This window comes from Myotis myotis, unplaced genomic scaffold (genome assembly GCF_014108235.1).
Source record: "Myotis myotis isolate mMyoMyo1 unplaced genomic scaffold, mMyoMyo1.p scaffold_m19_p_3, whole genome shotgun sequence".
NCBI lineage: Eukaryota > Metazoa > Chordata > Mammalia > Chiroptera > Vespertilionidae > Myotis > Myotis myotis.
Window position 1 is genome coordinate 149,697,720 of NW_023416335.1, and position 14,465 is coordinate 149,712,184.

The window sequence follows — 14,465 nt, forward strand, 5'->3', positions numbered from 1 at the left end:
TCTCCCTTACCAATAGAACAAAAAGCTCATGTGCTTAATCGGTTTCTTAGAAGTGGATCATAGAAATAAGAAAACATTTGGTTTGAACTCAAATTGTTTATGGAATTAAATCTGTATCTCAATGGTTTTGGCTAGTTGTATATACTGACCTAGCTGATTAGAATAAAATGAAATTCCCCTGAGAGCGAGAATATGACATTTAATTAAATCAGCAATGCACAAAAACATTTGGTCAGCGGTAGGTTTATGTTTTTCGGCAGATCCAAGTTCTTATTGTACTTTATGTCCCAGCCAGATATGTGCAGCTTTGTGAATTTAGCTGAGTGCTTTACATAATCATGTCCGTTCCTTCGAGGATTCAGAATTTCTAATAAGATAATTGTAGTTAATACTTAATTAAAGCTATCTCCTATTTCTGTTATGGCAAGAAGTATTATTTTTTAAATGCCTTAAATCATGTCTATATATTTCTTGTTGATAGTTTTATACACTATAACCTTCAAGATCTAGTAACAATGTAAAAATGTCATTGATCATGAAAATAACATTAGATAATTAGATATCATTGTAAAAATTTAATACAAGGATCTAAGACCATCAAATTATATACTTTGCAAACTTTTCTGTCTCCATGAGTAAAACCATTTTTATATCCTAATGATGAAATGTTAATTTGTGGATTTTTTTGTTTTTAATTCACCAGTAGTGCACTATATAACAAAATTATTCATCAGTATTTTTTTAAAGCAGTCTTAAAGAATAGTGTAGTGACCACACCTCCACACAATTTATAACCTCATACTGTGTGTAATATAATTAGAGATTGCAACTTGGAAAATGTAATTTCATTTTTTGACATGAGAGCAATAAACAGGCAAACATGATATCAAATAAAATTAAGTGGATCTTTATTTCATTAGTCAGTAGTAATATTTTGAATGTACTTAGGATTTCTTTTGCCCTCCAAGTTTCATTTGTGTTGCTGATGTTTTTGTTTAATTGCTTTGCATCATGTCAAAAAATCTATTTGTATCAGCCTAATCTTTTAATAGCAATTTGAGAATATTACTTTTTCTTCCTTTGCTAGCTGCAAAAATAAATACATTACTTGTTTCATTAGTTTTACACAAATCACATTGTTTTTGCTTTTCACAAAGGAAAAACGATTCTATTTATCATATGAAAAGTGTCTCTCTTGTTCTATGGAGTTTTAACAATGCGAGTATTACCCTCTACCTAGAAATTGGCTACACAAGAGAAAAAGAAGTGCCTGTGATTTTGATTCCACTTGAATCTGTATGAGTTGTGTGTGCAGATGGACTCTTTTATGGTATTTGTATGTTATTCCAGTTATTTTTTCTAACATTTCTTTGAAAACAAATTATTGCTGTTTTAATACTCAAAGCAATAATTATTTGCAACAGGAATCTGCAATATTACATGCCACATCAAATAATATAGAAATGTTATTATGACTTAAACTTATGCTGGCCTGTCTCTTTTCTACATTCAGCTGTCCAAGGATCGAGTGTTATTTTCCGAACAGTGGAGGTCACATTACATAAAGAAGGCAATACCTTTGGTTTTGTAATACGAGGTAGGTGATGGTTTAATAAACCGTCATATATTTTTGGAGAATTTAAATATTGGGAGTGAACTAGAAAGTCATCCTCAAAAACCCTGATCTTTCCAGCATATAAAGTCGCTTTATAATATTTGCACCCATTCTTTCTTTCTTTTTTATTGAATTAATTGGAGTCACACTGGTTAAGAAAATTATACGGGTTTCAGTGGCACAGTTCCATAACACATCATCTATCAGCTGTATTATATGTTCACCACCTAAGTCAAGACTCCTTCCATCACCAGTTACCCCCCTATGGCTCTCCTCTCCCTCCCCCCCAATCCCTCTTGCCCCAGCAATCACCACACTGTTGTCTGTATCCATAAGCTCTTTCTCTCCTTCTTTTCTTCTTTTTTGCTCAATCCCTCCATCTCCCCAACCCCTCACCACCCCCTGACAGCTGTCAGCCTGCTCTCTATCAATGAATCTATCTCTATTTTGCTTGTTAGTTCATTTTCTTTAAAGAAATAAAGCAGCAGTGAGTGGGAATCAAAGTGGAATCCAAATGACCTAGCTTTATTTTCAGCCTGTTAACACAGAGCCAAGAAGTCACGTCTGTAAACCTTATCTGTTCACAGTCATCCTTCTTATTTGCCACTTTTCAATCACCTTTTACCTTCCCTTTATACTCTTCTATAGCCCTGAGTCAAAACTGTAGATGAGTGATGGTTGCCAGAGGGAAAAGAATAGGGGGATGAGCAAAAAAGAAGTGGAATAAGAAGAACAAATTATAAAATAAATAAGTCACAGGAATATAACGTAAAGCATAGGGAATATAGTCAATAATATTGTAATAACTTTGCATGGTGCCAGATCGTTATTGCACTTAATCATGTTATAAATTTGTTAGGTATATAGATGTTAAATAATTATGTTGTATAAGTTAATGTACTATATATATATATATTACTATATATATAGTACATTATCTCTAATTTAATTTTTTTAAAGATAAAGAACAAAAATTTTAAAAAGTCATGTTGTCATAAATCCCTGATTTCATAATTTAAATAAAGATTATTTTTTCCCTTGGGGAAAAACGTTGATGTGATGAGTATGACTTGATTTGATTTAATACACTAGAATTAAGCAACTTTTATTCTCTTATTTTAATACATTTTGTTATAGCTTTCTAAAGATGAATTGATAATCTAATCCCTTAGCACCTTTGTACATCAGCTCAACTCATCTTATTATGGAATGAGATGACATTAATAATAAATATTTTGAGTGATTCCAACTTGTCTATAAAACCCTTAATTCTGAGCTGTAATTTTGGATTTTAACATTCTATTTTTCTCAGCAGCTTTATTTCTTAAAGACTGCACAGACATTAACAACTCATAAATCCTAGTGTGAAAGTGAGGGAACTATATATGCACCAGGAATCTTTAAAGATTTGACATTTCTTGATTTATTTTTATCTGTTATATGTTGTATTTCATCAGAGTCAAAATTCTACCCAATTTATTAAAACATTAATTAAAAGTAACTAAATATCTTAATAAATTTACAAACATCAAGGAAAAAATGAGATGTGTTCAGTCCTATAGACTTACCTTAAATGACTGAGCATTAGATTTAAGCATTAGATTTCATTCTGTGTTAGTCATGTAGCAAATGGATCAATCAAATATTTATTAAAGATTCGTCAACATGTCCGCATAGGGCCAAGTACTCTGGAGTCATAAGACAGGACCCCTATCTACAGTCAGTTACAGCTCGGTGAATTTTGGACATGAGTTGATTAAGTGCCCAAGCGAGTGGTAAAGAAAATGGGCATCGAGGAGCTCACTGAGTGGTTCAGACCAGTTGTGATTGCGTTTTCCTGACCAGGTCCTATTTTTGGATGAAACAAGAAGATCGATTCACCCTCATCTGTTACCTTAACCATTTCCAAATTTCTGTGTAAAAGAACTAGTAAGTGAATGTAATGAAAAGTCAGTTTACAAGTAATTTTAGCACGAGGTGGTGTATACAGATCTGTTTCTGCAATATAGGTATGAAAGGAGGCACTTGATCACATGCCTACACGCCTAATTATTGGAAAGCTGCAGTGAAAGTACTGCTGGTTCAAATATTTATCACTAGTTGCTGTTTGGTTAATCAATAACCAATCAAATTGCTAATGAAAAAAGCTAAACCAACAGTAATTTAGCATCAAGAACTGAAAAAAAAAGTAATTGAAATCCACAGCCACCTCAAGACAACTGATGATATAATGTAAACAAAATCCCCTTCACACAATTTGCAGGAATTTTGAACATCTGTCTGCGTGTGCATGCCTCGTAAGAGTTCTTTTGTATGCGGCTGGAATACTACCTGGTACATTGTAGGCACTTAATAAATGAAGGAATAAATATAGACTGTTGCCTAGATTTATGTGGACATCAGATTTCTTAGTATTATACTAATTTTTAAAATTTATTTATTGTTGAGATTATTACAGATGTCTCCCATTTCCCTCCCTTTGTACCCCTCCACCCAGCCCCCCGTCACACCCTAGGCCTTCTTCACACTACTGTCTGTGTCCATGGGCTATATGGACATATATGTTCTTTGCATATATGTTCTTTGGTTAATCTCTTCCCATCCTCTCCTCCCCTTCACTCTGAGAGATGTCAGTCTATTCCATGCACCCATACCTCTGGACCTACTTTGTTCATCAGTTTATTTTGTTCACATATAAGTGAGATCATGTGATATTTGTCTTTCTCAAAATGAACCCATTTTAGTTTATGGGTGACACATTTTTGTAGGCTTTAATAACTCCCTTACATTGGTTAAACATAAAAGTTTGTTTAACTTTTTTGCATAATTTTTCAATGAAGGACAAATAAACAACTTATATCAGTTTGAGATCTGTCTGGAGGGTCCTCCATGCTGAAAAAGGGGCCACCATCCACCCTTTGGGAATCATTGGTTAATCTCAAAAAGAACTGCAGAGGGAGACAGTCGGTAAATGTCATCATGGCAGATAATAGTTTACAGTTGCATAAATATTGAGCTAAACTTAAATCAATGGAGACGACCAGGACATTCAGAAAAGAGGGGAAGATTTTGCAGATGGAGCATATTCATTTAGCTCAGGAGAATTCTTTCTTAACCAATTAAAGTGGGTCTTAGAACAATAAAACCGGCTTTGAGCTACTGAATGGAATTACATTTCTAATGGTATGTCACAGGTTCTAAAAACCTTGGCTCACCAAACAATAGAACCTTTCATCCATAGAGTGAAAAATGATGTTCTGGCCTAAATCTTGGAGAATTAAATTTCAGTTAATTCCCTTACCACCAAGCTACAGGAGTTGGTTTGGGCTGATAGGAATATCACTCTGCCATAAGTTACTTTTCACTTTAGACCAGGAAACTTTTTCTAGTCACTCTCAACTATAAAATTGTAGGTAGATATACTCATCTAACGTATGGAGCCTGATATTTGGATTTGGTTTGCACAGTGGCCCTGCCTGGCATTGATACTTTTACAAAAATATCCCAGGTAGGTGATGCTAGAATGCAGCCAGGATTGAGAGTACCACTAGTCTCCAAATGGTTTCTGTTTTGCTTGGCATCACCAAACTTCTGGAACCTAAGCCAGTCACTAAATTTCGTTCATCATTTCAAGTACTGATAAAATGTCATATATCATGAAATTTAGAGCTATCTCTCTCATACTTTAATATGCATTCACTGGTATATATTTGAATTTAGACCTCCAAATCAAAATTATGGAAAAGTTTCTTGCTGTCTTCAGGCCCAATCCTTTTCTAAATCAATACTGCTTCTGGGGAAAGCAAACCTATCTATTAATGATCACCTTGCAAATGAGAAGTTACATAATAGTATTTTTCTCTTAGGCTAGGTTCTTTTTTAAAAAAAAAAATCTTTGTTGCTAAAAGTATTACATATGTCCCCTTTTTTGCCCATTGATCCCTTCTAGCCTGCCCCATGCCCCCTGCCCCAGGCCTTTGCACACTATTGTCTGTGTCCATGGGTTATGCATACAAGTTCATAGGTTGATCTCTTCCCACCAACCCACCCCCGCCTTCCCTCTGAGATTCAACAGTCTATTCCATGCTTCTATGTCTCTGGATCTATGTTGTTCATCAGTTTACGGTCTTTAAGTTGACCTCCCTACCTGTGCCAAGCTTGGGAAATGTCAGTCTGTTCTACCAGGCAGACATTAAGGAACGACTACTTGGCAGTACATTCATATTAATCACATAATGGCAACTAGAGACCACCCAGATGGGCAGCCAGCGTGGTGATGGACAAGGAAGTCAGGTCAGATGGTTGACAGTTAAGAAACTGGAAATGTTCAGCCTCAAGAAGATGAGACTTAGCAGTATAATCACTATTTTCAACTTTCAGGAAACACTTGTAGAAGAGAGCATACTTTTAAAATATATATATTTTTATTGATTTCAGAGAGGAAAGGAGAGGGAGAGAGAGAGAGATAGCAACATCAATGATGAGAGAGAATCACTGATTGGCTGCCTCCTGCACACCCCCTACAGGGGATCTAGCCCACAACCTGGGCATGTGACTTGACCGAGAATTGAACTGTGAACTCCTGGTTCATAGATCAACGCTCAACCACTGACCCACACTGGCTGGGTGAGGATATACATTTTTCTTTTACTGCTGTAGATAACAGAACAGAGATGCAAGGATGAAAGTTGAAGGAAGCTAGATGAAAGATGAATATTAAGAAGAACCTTCTGGTGTCTGTCCATCTGTGGAATGGGCTGCCTCCAATCTAGTGAGCAGAACAAGGGGTGGGTCTCGAGTGGATGCTGGGGGAGCACAGATTAAACAAGTTGTACAAAGGGGTCCTAGATAAAAGGAGAATTTTCAATAAATTACCTTCTATCTCAAAGCTTCTATATTTCTAAAAATTATTGATGAGTAAGATTGTATACAAAGTTAAAATTCCCATTTAGCTTTGCGATTGGCTTGACATAGTCTGCCAAATCTACCCCCGGAATTTTGAACATGCCAATTTAATGGAGGTCACTTCAGCCACTTCAATTTTCTTTCTTTCTTTTTTAAATACTTGGATGATTTTCTTTTACTTCAGGTTTTTCTTCCTGTTGTAGACCTACTCACCTGCATTACAGCCCAGGTAATTAGCACCTGGTCTCCCCACCGGCACTTTGTTTATAACTGGCAGCTGTTCACATCGGGCTAGGACTTGATAATGCACTGATTCCCTTGTCACACCAGTAGTTCAGTATTTTATGTCACCTGTAATTACAGTCATATATTTATTGAGAGGTGAAGAAATGATGACTTCTAACACACTCCATGTAAAATGAATAAGGTTTTTGAGGCGACTGTATGCCAGAAGAAAAATAATTTGCATTTTCCTCCACACATCAACAAAAGTTCTCAGCTGGCATTTTGTAAGTGAAGGTTTTTAGTGAAAGGAGCTGTATTTCTTTTCGTTGCCAGGGGGAGCACACGATGACAGAAATAAATCTCGTCCCGTTGTGATAACATGTGTTCGTCCTGGAGGGCCTGCTGACAGGTAAGCTCCATCTTTCTGTGTCACTATCCAAACAGATTAATAAAGCTTAGGGACTTTGGCAGAGACGTTGATGGGTTATAAATTTCATAGCATAAGATAGATAGTAACTAAATGTGTGAGAATGTGAAAAGTGAATTAGTTTAGGCTGCGGAATCAAAAGAAAGGCTTGACTCTAGATGCCACACGTACTGCCCTGTCTTTGGCAAGTGAGTCAACAGTTCTGAGCTCAGTTTCCTCTTTGTGAAAGGGAGAGAACAGCTAGCTTTCAAGGTTTTCCGTTTTATCAATGACTGTTGCTTTGGGTGCATTGCAGGGGACTGGCCGTGCTGTGGCTCTGGGATAAAAGGCAGCTGGCACCTTGAAGGCAGGCACTTGAGGGGCATCAGCTCCTATTGCTAATCTCCTGTCCTGGAAAGACAGGTGGTGGTGGTCCGAGTCTTACTATTAGCAGCATCCTTATCATTATCATTAGTCCCTTTGATGATGATGAGGTATGTCAGAGGGAAGTAATTTTTAATAAAATGAAGTATTGTTGGTCTCTAGTGCTTTCTTTCCCTGGTTAATTTGACTACCTGAAGGATAGCTCCTTCAGCTTTCATCTCATAAACCTTGGGGGGATCCCAAGTAAAATCCCAACTTAGGTATCTCAGGAGATACTTATCTTTGTATTCATTTCCACAGCAAAAGCGGAGCCCATAATGGTGGGGGAACACAACTCCTGCCATTACATATTGTGGAAAGAAAGGTGGGAGAAAAGTGCACTGGTGACCCCTGGCCCCACTATGTTTCAGACCAGGAAAATTGTTTGAAACCTTTCCTTAAGCAATAGAAATGGTGATAGTAATCAGTGCTACTCATTGACACTTACCATGTGCCAGAAACTGTGCAAAGTGCTTGGCAGACATTACCTTATATAATCCTCACAACCACCCATGAAATGAAGTATTTGTATCTACAGTTACAGGCGACAAAACTGAGGCCCATCATGGTTACTGACTTCTCAACTAGTACATCGAAGAGCTAGTGTAGGTTTATTTTCCTTCAGTGCTCATACTGTGAGCTCAGATATTTTGAAAAAGTTAATATTTAATATAAAATAAGAGGATATGAAGACACTGGTTTTTCACTTGTGCTAAAATATATTTGTTTCCAGAGAATAATACAAAGTCAAATTTTCCAGGGAAATGTTGCCTTTTTCCTGTGGGGAAGCATGAGACTTGGTTGGAAAGTTTGTAAGGAGGACATTCTGAGAAAAGGGAAGTGTGTGGAAGGCCGCCTGCCCTGTTTATCGGAATTCCGGCTTAGGGGAGACTTGGGGAGTGTTGAAGGCGGCGCCTCTGATTATTCCTTGATCTTTCCAAACAAGTCTGTGCACATGCAGACCCCCTGGTGTTTACTTAATCCCTTATGCTTAATCCCTGGATGCCCTTGCCTAGAGGACAATGTAAGCACATGTGTCCTCCCAAGATTACTCACCCTACTGATTGTATCTAAAGATAAAAACTGCAATAAAAGCCTAACGAGACAGGCAGTCGGGTCTGTCTAGTTACGGTAGCCAGACAGTCCCTTAGCTCTCTCTTTCACAGCAAATGTTGTGTTGGAGTAATCCACTCATCCATCGCTCAGGGTCTGCTGGTCAGCCCCAGAATTTTCCCTTCTCATGCTTTTTCGTTTCTTGATTACTACCATTTAGAGTTGGAGTCAACAGAAACATCAGAAGCAGGCTAGTTTGTGAGCAACAGATTACCAAATTAATGTAGGACTAAAGGAAATCTAAGCATTTAAGATAAACATTTAAAGTCAAAACAGTTAGAGCATTATATAGCTGAGAGATAGTTAAGAGGTTGTTTTTACTCTTCCCAAATCCTAGACTTGTGCCCCCCTCCCCTCCCCAATTTGCTTTTCTCATCGCTGTGACCATCCCTGAGGCAGGATGGTTATGATCTGGAAGCCGTGCCCTAGTGGTGTCACTAGGTCCTGAGGGATCTCTCCCAGTGCCCTGAGTGTCTGTGGTCCCAGCAGGGAGAATGGTATTTGCCTGACTTTTCCAGTGAATGTGAAACTGAATCAATTTAACGATCGCCAAATGGCCTTATAAATCAGTAGGAAATTTTATAGACTAGGGAAATTTTTCACCAGCATTCCTGTCCTGCTTGGGTTCACTGGTAATAAATTGAATGGAACTAGCAGGCTTTTATGCTCACCTGGCTTTGGGAAAATAGGTGAATGCTATTTCCTGGACTCTAATAAATCATCTTCAGACATGTGGGCAAAAATCCAGAAGAGAGAAATGTGCCCTCATTACTCTTGTACCCCAAGAGTTAACTGCGGGTGACTTGGTTACTTGCTAATGTGTAGTTATTCTCTTATTACTGATTTTCATATTGCAGCAATTTTCTGTTCAGGGCTACCTCTTTACTCTCCTACTGTCACACTTGAGGCTTAAAAGGAAATGCAAATGGAGTGGATGGTAGAGCGTGTATGAAAGAACCATGTTGGCTAAGTGACTATTAATGCTAAGTAAGCCCCGTCATGCTAAATTGCTGGAGACTGTTCCTCTGTTCTCCCTTCAGAGAGGGCACAATTAAACCTGGCGACAGGCTGCTCAGTGTGGATGGAATTCGACTCCTGGGAACCACGCATGCTGAAGCCATGAGTATTCTCAAACAGTGTGGACAAGAAGCAACGCTGCTGATAGAATATGACGTCTCAGTAATGGGTATGTCCCAGTCCTTCCGTTATGATCCCTAAGCTGTAGTACACGTCATCGTCCATCCCCGATAAACTACTTTGTAAAGAGAATGATCTGCTATGTCCTCCTGGAGCAGACAAAATTTCATCAATACCATAGCATAACTCTGTTTGTGTTCAGGAAGAGGTGAGTGGTTCCTTTCAGCAATTTAGAGTTCTTGTGTCAATAGACTCTATAAGGAGGTCTCATTCTGTCAGCGTGTTTCACCTAGCAATCAGCATTTATATGGGGATTACCCTTTGGCAGGAACGTAGTTTTGCCTTCCAAAGCACAGAAATAGCATTGTTAACTCAGGGGATATTTTTTTCTTTTACTCCAGAGTAAAAGTTCCCAGTAGGGGATTCCTTTCTTTTTTTGTAATGTCACAATATGAAGCCAGATAATCAGAATTAATGGAAATTGCCATTTCATCATCAGACTTAGGGACAAAGAAAGGAAATGGACATGTAATGTCATTGATTAAAATCAGAAGTTGATTTTAATTCTTTCTTCCTTCCTTCCTTCCTTCCTTCCTTCCTTCCTTCCTTCCTTCCTCCCTCCCTCCCTCCCTCCCTCCCTCCCTCTTTCTTTCTTTCTTTCTTTCTTTCTTTCTTTCTTTCTTTCTTTCTTTCTTTCTTTCTTTCTTTCTTTCAATAGTGATTCCAATAGAAAGTAACTTTATTTCTACCCTCATAACTATAATATAACTGGGAAGATAGTCTCATGTGGCTTTTAAATGTTAAGAGAGGGCCAAAGATTTGTGTCATGTTGGCTAAGGCAGAAAACTTATGAGAGAGTCAATTGAAACCCCGAAATTGAAGCTTAAATCGTATTGTAAGTACTTCCTACAGTTATCAGACTTGATTATGTGACCAGACTTTACCCATGAGTTTATGCACAGAAAAAGAAACATATTCTGTAACTGCAAACTCCTCTATTTCCCACTCTGTATGATTCATGTAGAACAGTGTTGCTTGAAAGTATTCTTAAACTGCCTCCTAGCATGAAATGTCTTAGGTCTGAGGTTCCCTAAGGGCTTAAACTGTGGTTCTCAACCTTCTGGCCCTTTAAATACAGTTCCTCATGTTGTGACCCAACCATAAAATTATTTTCGTTGCTACTTCATAACTGTAATGTTGCTACTGTTATGAATCATAATATAAATATCTAATATGTAGGATGGTCTTAGGCAACCCCTGTGAAAGGGTTGTTCAACCGCCAAAAGGGTCGCGACCCACAGGTTGAGAACCGCTGGCTTAAAGTGTGAGACCTAAGAAGTTCTTAGCAGGATAAATAGGATGATATGCCCTAAATATGAAGGAACTTTTCTCCCTTCGTTCATCCTTCCTTTATCTTGTCTTCCCTCCCTCTTTCTCTTTTTCTTTTGTTATGTGATTTTTAAATTAGATTTTTAGTTAGATGATTTGGCTTCTGTTTTCAATTCTACTGATTTCTAGCTGTAATTCAGACTATGTTACTTATTTCCCCATGCCTTAGTGACCTCACTTGTCAAATAGGGACTAGTAATGCCTATTTTAAAAGGTAGTTGTGCAAACAAAAATAAATTATACAAGTAAATATATTTTAAATGTTGATACAATACATTGTTAACATTAAAAACTGAAACAGATGTTTGGCATATTTAACTCATTAGTTCAGTCTAAAAGTATTTATTGAGCTTAGTGGGAAGTACCAGGAATGCAGAATAACAAACCAGTCCTGTCATTATGAAGCTCACGAGTGTTGGGGGAACAGATAGTAAACTGTAATTTACCAAACAAGCAATCATAAAATGTGATCATTACCTACCATGAAGGGCATAAATGGGATTCTGTAATAGGGAATAAGGGCAGGCACAGGTGAGGGTTGGCAGGTTCCAATAATAGGGTAGTCATTGAAGAGGTGACAGGTAAGCTAAAACCTGAAGGCTTAGAAAGAACCAGCTCCCAAACTGAAGATAAAAATAGCCTGTTAAGGCCTGCAGTCTACCTCCCCAATGGGGGTGAGCAGCTCTTCCGAGAAGATTCCTCCCTGTCTCATTATTGCCAGTTGGGAGGGGATGAGGTGACTCACCTGTCTGCCTTCTCCCCAACCCACACTCACATTCTTAATGATGTTTGACAGTTTTCACACTCCAGAGCTCTCAGATATCCCCCTAATATAGGGGAAAGTAGGCCATCAGGAAGGAAACACATTAAAAGTTCCTCTAAGTTGCTAGATATAAGACTAATATACAAAACATTTCTCTGTAGCAACCAAAAACAGAAAGTTAAATTTTTTTGTTTTGTTTTTTTTTAATCCTCACCCGAGGATATTTTTTTCATTGCTTTTTAGAGAGAGTGAAAAGTAGGGAGGAAGGGAGGAGAGAGAGAGAGACAAACATCAATGTAAGAGAGACACATCAACCAGTTGCCTCCCTCATGTTCCCTGACCAGAGCTGGGTATCAAACCTGCAACCCAGGTACAGCCCTTGACAGGGAATTGAACCCATGATCGTTCAGTCTGTGGGCTGATGCACTAACCACACAGCAAAACCACCAGGGAAGAAAGTTAAATTTTAAGATACCATTGATAAGAAAAATAAAATAATACGGTTACTATAAGAAATAAATATAACAAAAGGTATATGAGTCTATTAAGATGTATAAAGAATACAGAAATAAATGAAGACCTAGATAGTAAAACCTTAATATATGGGTTAATTTGGGTGAGGGGGTGTCCGTTAAACCTGAAAGTTTGTTACACAATAAAGTAGATTTTCCAAATATATGTTTAAAAATTGACAAATTAGTTAGTTTATCTGTTTTTACTTAGGGAGATGTGTTTGTGTAATGAAAATTAACTATGTATGAAAAGTTAAATTTCACAGAAAAATTTTCTATATGTATTACAGTAATTTAAATTTATACTGAATAGCTCCATTAAATGTGTGCATTCACCAGTCACTGCCAATAAACAGATGCACACAGCTGGGGCACATAGGAACATCAGCCTGCACACATTAAAACTGCTGCAGGAAGTCACCCAAGGAACAAAAAATCAATTACCATTCTCGATGTAGTGTGATCATATGCCAATCATAGCTGAACATTGTTTACCAGCAAGAACTCTTGGATTTAAACATGTACAGTTGTAGACATGTAATATTTATTTATGTCAGCGAAATTACTACAGTGTTTTTTCCAACATTTGCTAAAATGTTTCCAACATTTGCTAAAATTTGTCAAAAATAATGATGAATTAATAACAAAAAACAGTTAATTTAATTATAAGCAAATCTTGGTTTAAAGGATTTTAAAACTAGCAGGGTGTTCATTTTTCCATATGACATAAGGACCAGACATTTTATACATTAAATTTGAAGTCTGCAAAATCAAGGGTTTACTGTATCATGTTCTTAGATGAGAAATATTAATATCTGAAAGATGTCACTTCTCTCAAATGTATTAATAAATTAATTCTATTTCAAGTCTCAGAAGGATCTTGAGGTCAGGGGACCTTAATAAGCTCTTTCTAAAATGTACATGGTGTAAGAAAGCTGGGAGGAACGAACAGCAATATACTTTGGAACAATACAAAAGCAGAGAAATTTGTTCTAAGCAATGTCAAGACTTATTCTAAAATTGTGCCATTAAATGTATATAATATTAATGTGGGGTAAAGAGACCAACAGAAGAAAATGGAATGGCTAGAAGGCCACTGCAGATATAGAAACAGAGGTATGGTCTTACATCAGTGGACAAAGATTGAACTAGTCAGCAAATGATGCTGGGTCAATTAGCCTCATGGGGAAAAGTCAATTAAATTCCTACTTCATTTCACATCCAAAAATAAATGTTGTATTTATGTAACCATTTCCCAACAGACTGGTATTATAAATAACTGGAATGAATATCCTTTTACCCAAATTTTTGCCTGTATTTCTGATTTCATTAAGTCAGACTATATTTATTTTTAAAATAGCTGATACATAATTTTAAATTGTCCTCCAGGAAGATTACACTGCAGGGTGGAAGGCAAAAGTAGGTTTACAGTTGTTTGTATGGAAAATAATAAAATAAGTAATAAATAATAATGCAAGAATAAACTTTGTGTTTCACATACTCACCACTGTAAACCCACATTTGCCCTGCCTTGTATTCTATATTACTACCAGCAGTATTTTAAATGTACCGCTCCCACTAGAGCTTTGCAACATTGACTGTTATTATGTTTAATCATTCTGATGTTAAGTAAAAGTTGCATTTACATTTTAATTTACCTTTTTAAAAACTTATAGTGCAAGTGAGTATTTTTTCGTATGAACACTAGCCATTTTCATTTGCTCTTTTCTGCTTGTGTTCTTTATTCATTTTTCTGATGCAAGTACCCTTACTTGTTTTTTTTTTAATTGGTTTGTATAAACTATTTATATGTTAAGGACATTAGTTTTTTGTAAAAACTTTTCTCGGTAGCTTATTTCCAATATATTTTATTTTGAGATATTGAAGTTTATTTTCTTTTGGTTTTGGTTTTTCTTTTTATCGTTGGATCTAGGATTTTGCTTAGGATTTAAATAATATTTTTCTAAATAGTTACCA

General features: G+C 36.8%; 1 protein-coding gene across 6 annotated transcripts in view; it reads left to right on the forward strand.

Moving 5' to 3' along the window:
- GRIP1 (glutamate receptor interacting protein 1) overlaps positions 1–14,465 on the forward strand; it is a 669,834-nt gene that overhangs the window by 538,010 nt on the left and 117,359 nt on the right. For 5 of the 6 annotated variants that reach the window (XM_036297634.1, XM_036297637.1, XM_036297635.1 and 2 more), the window contains exons 5-7: positions 1,514–1,597; positions 7,079–7,154; positions 9,728–9,873. In XM_036297634.1, coding sequence (XP_036153527.1) covers positions 1,514–1,597; positions 7,079–7,154; positions 9,728–9,873 — 306 coding nt within the window. The remainder of the gene's footprint in view (positions 1–1,513; positions 1,598–7,078; positions 7,155–9,727; positions 9,874–14,465) is intronic. The other variant, XM_036297636.1, reaches the window with a different exon arrangement.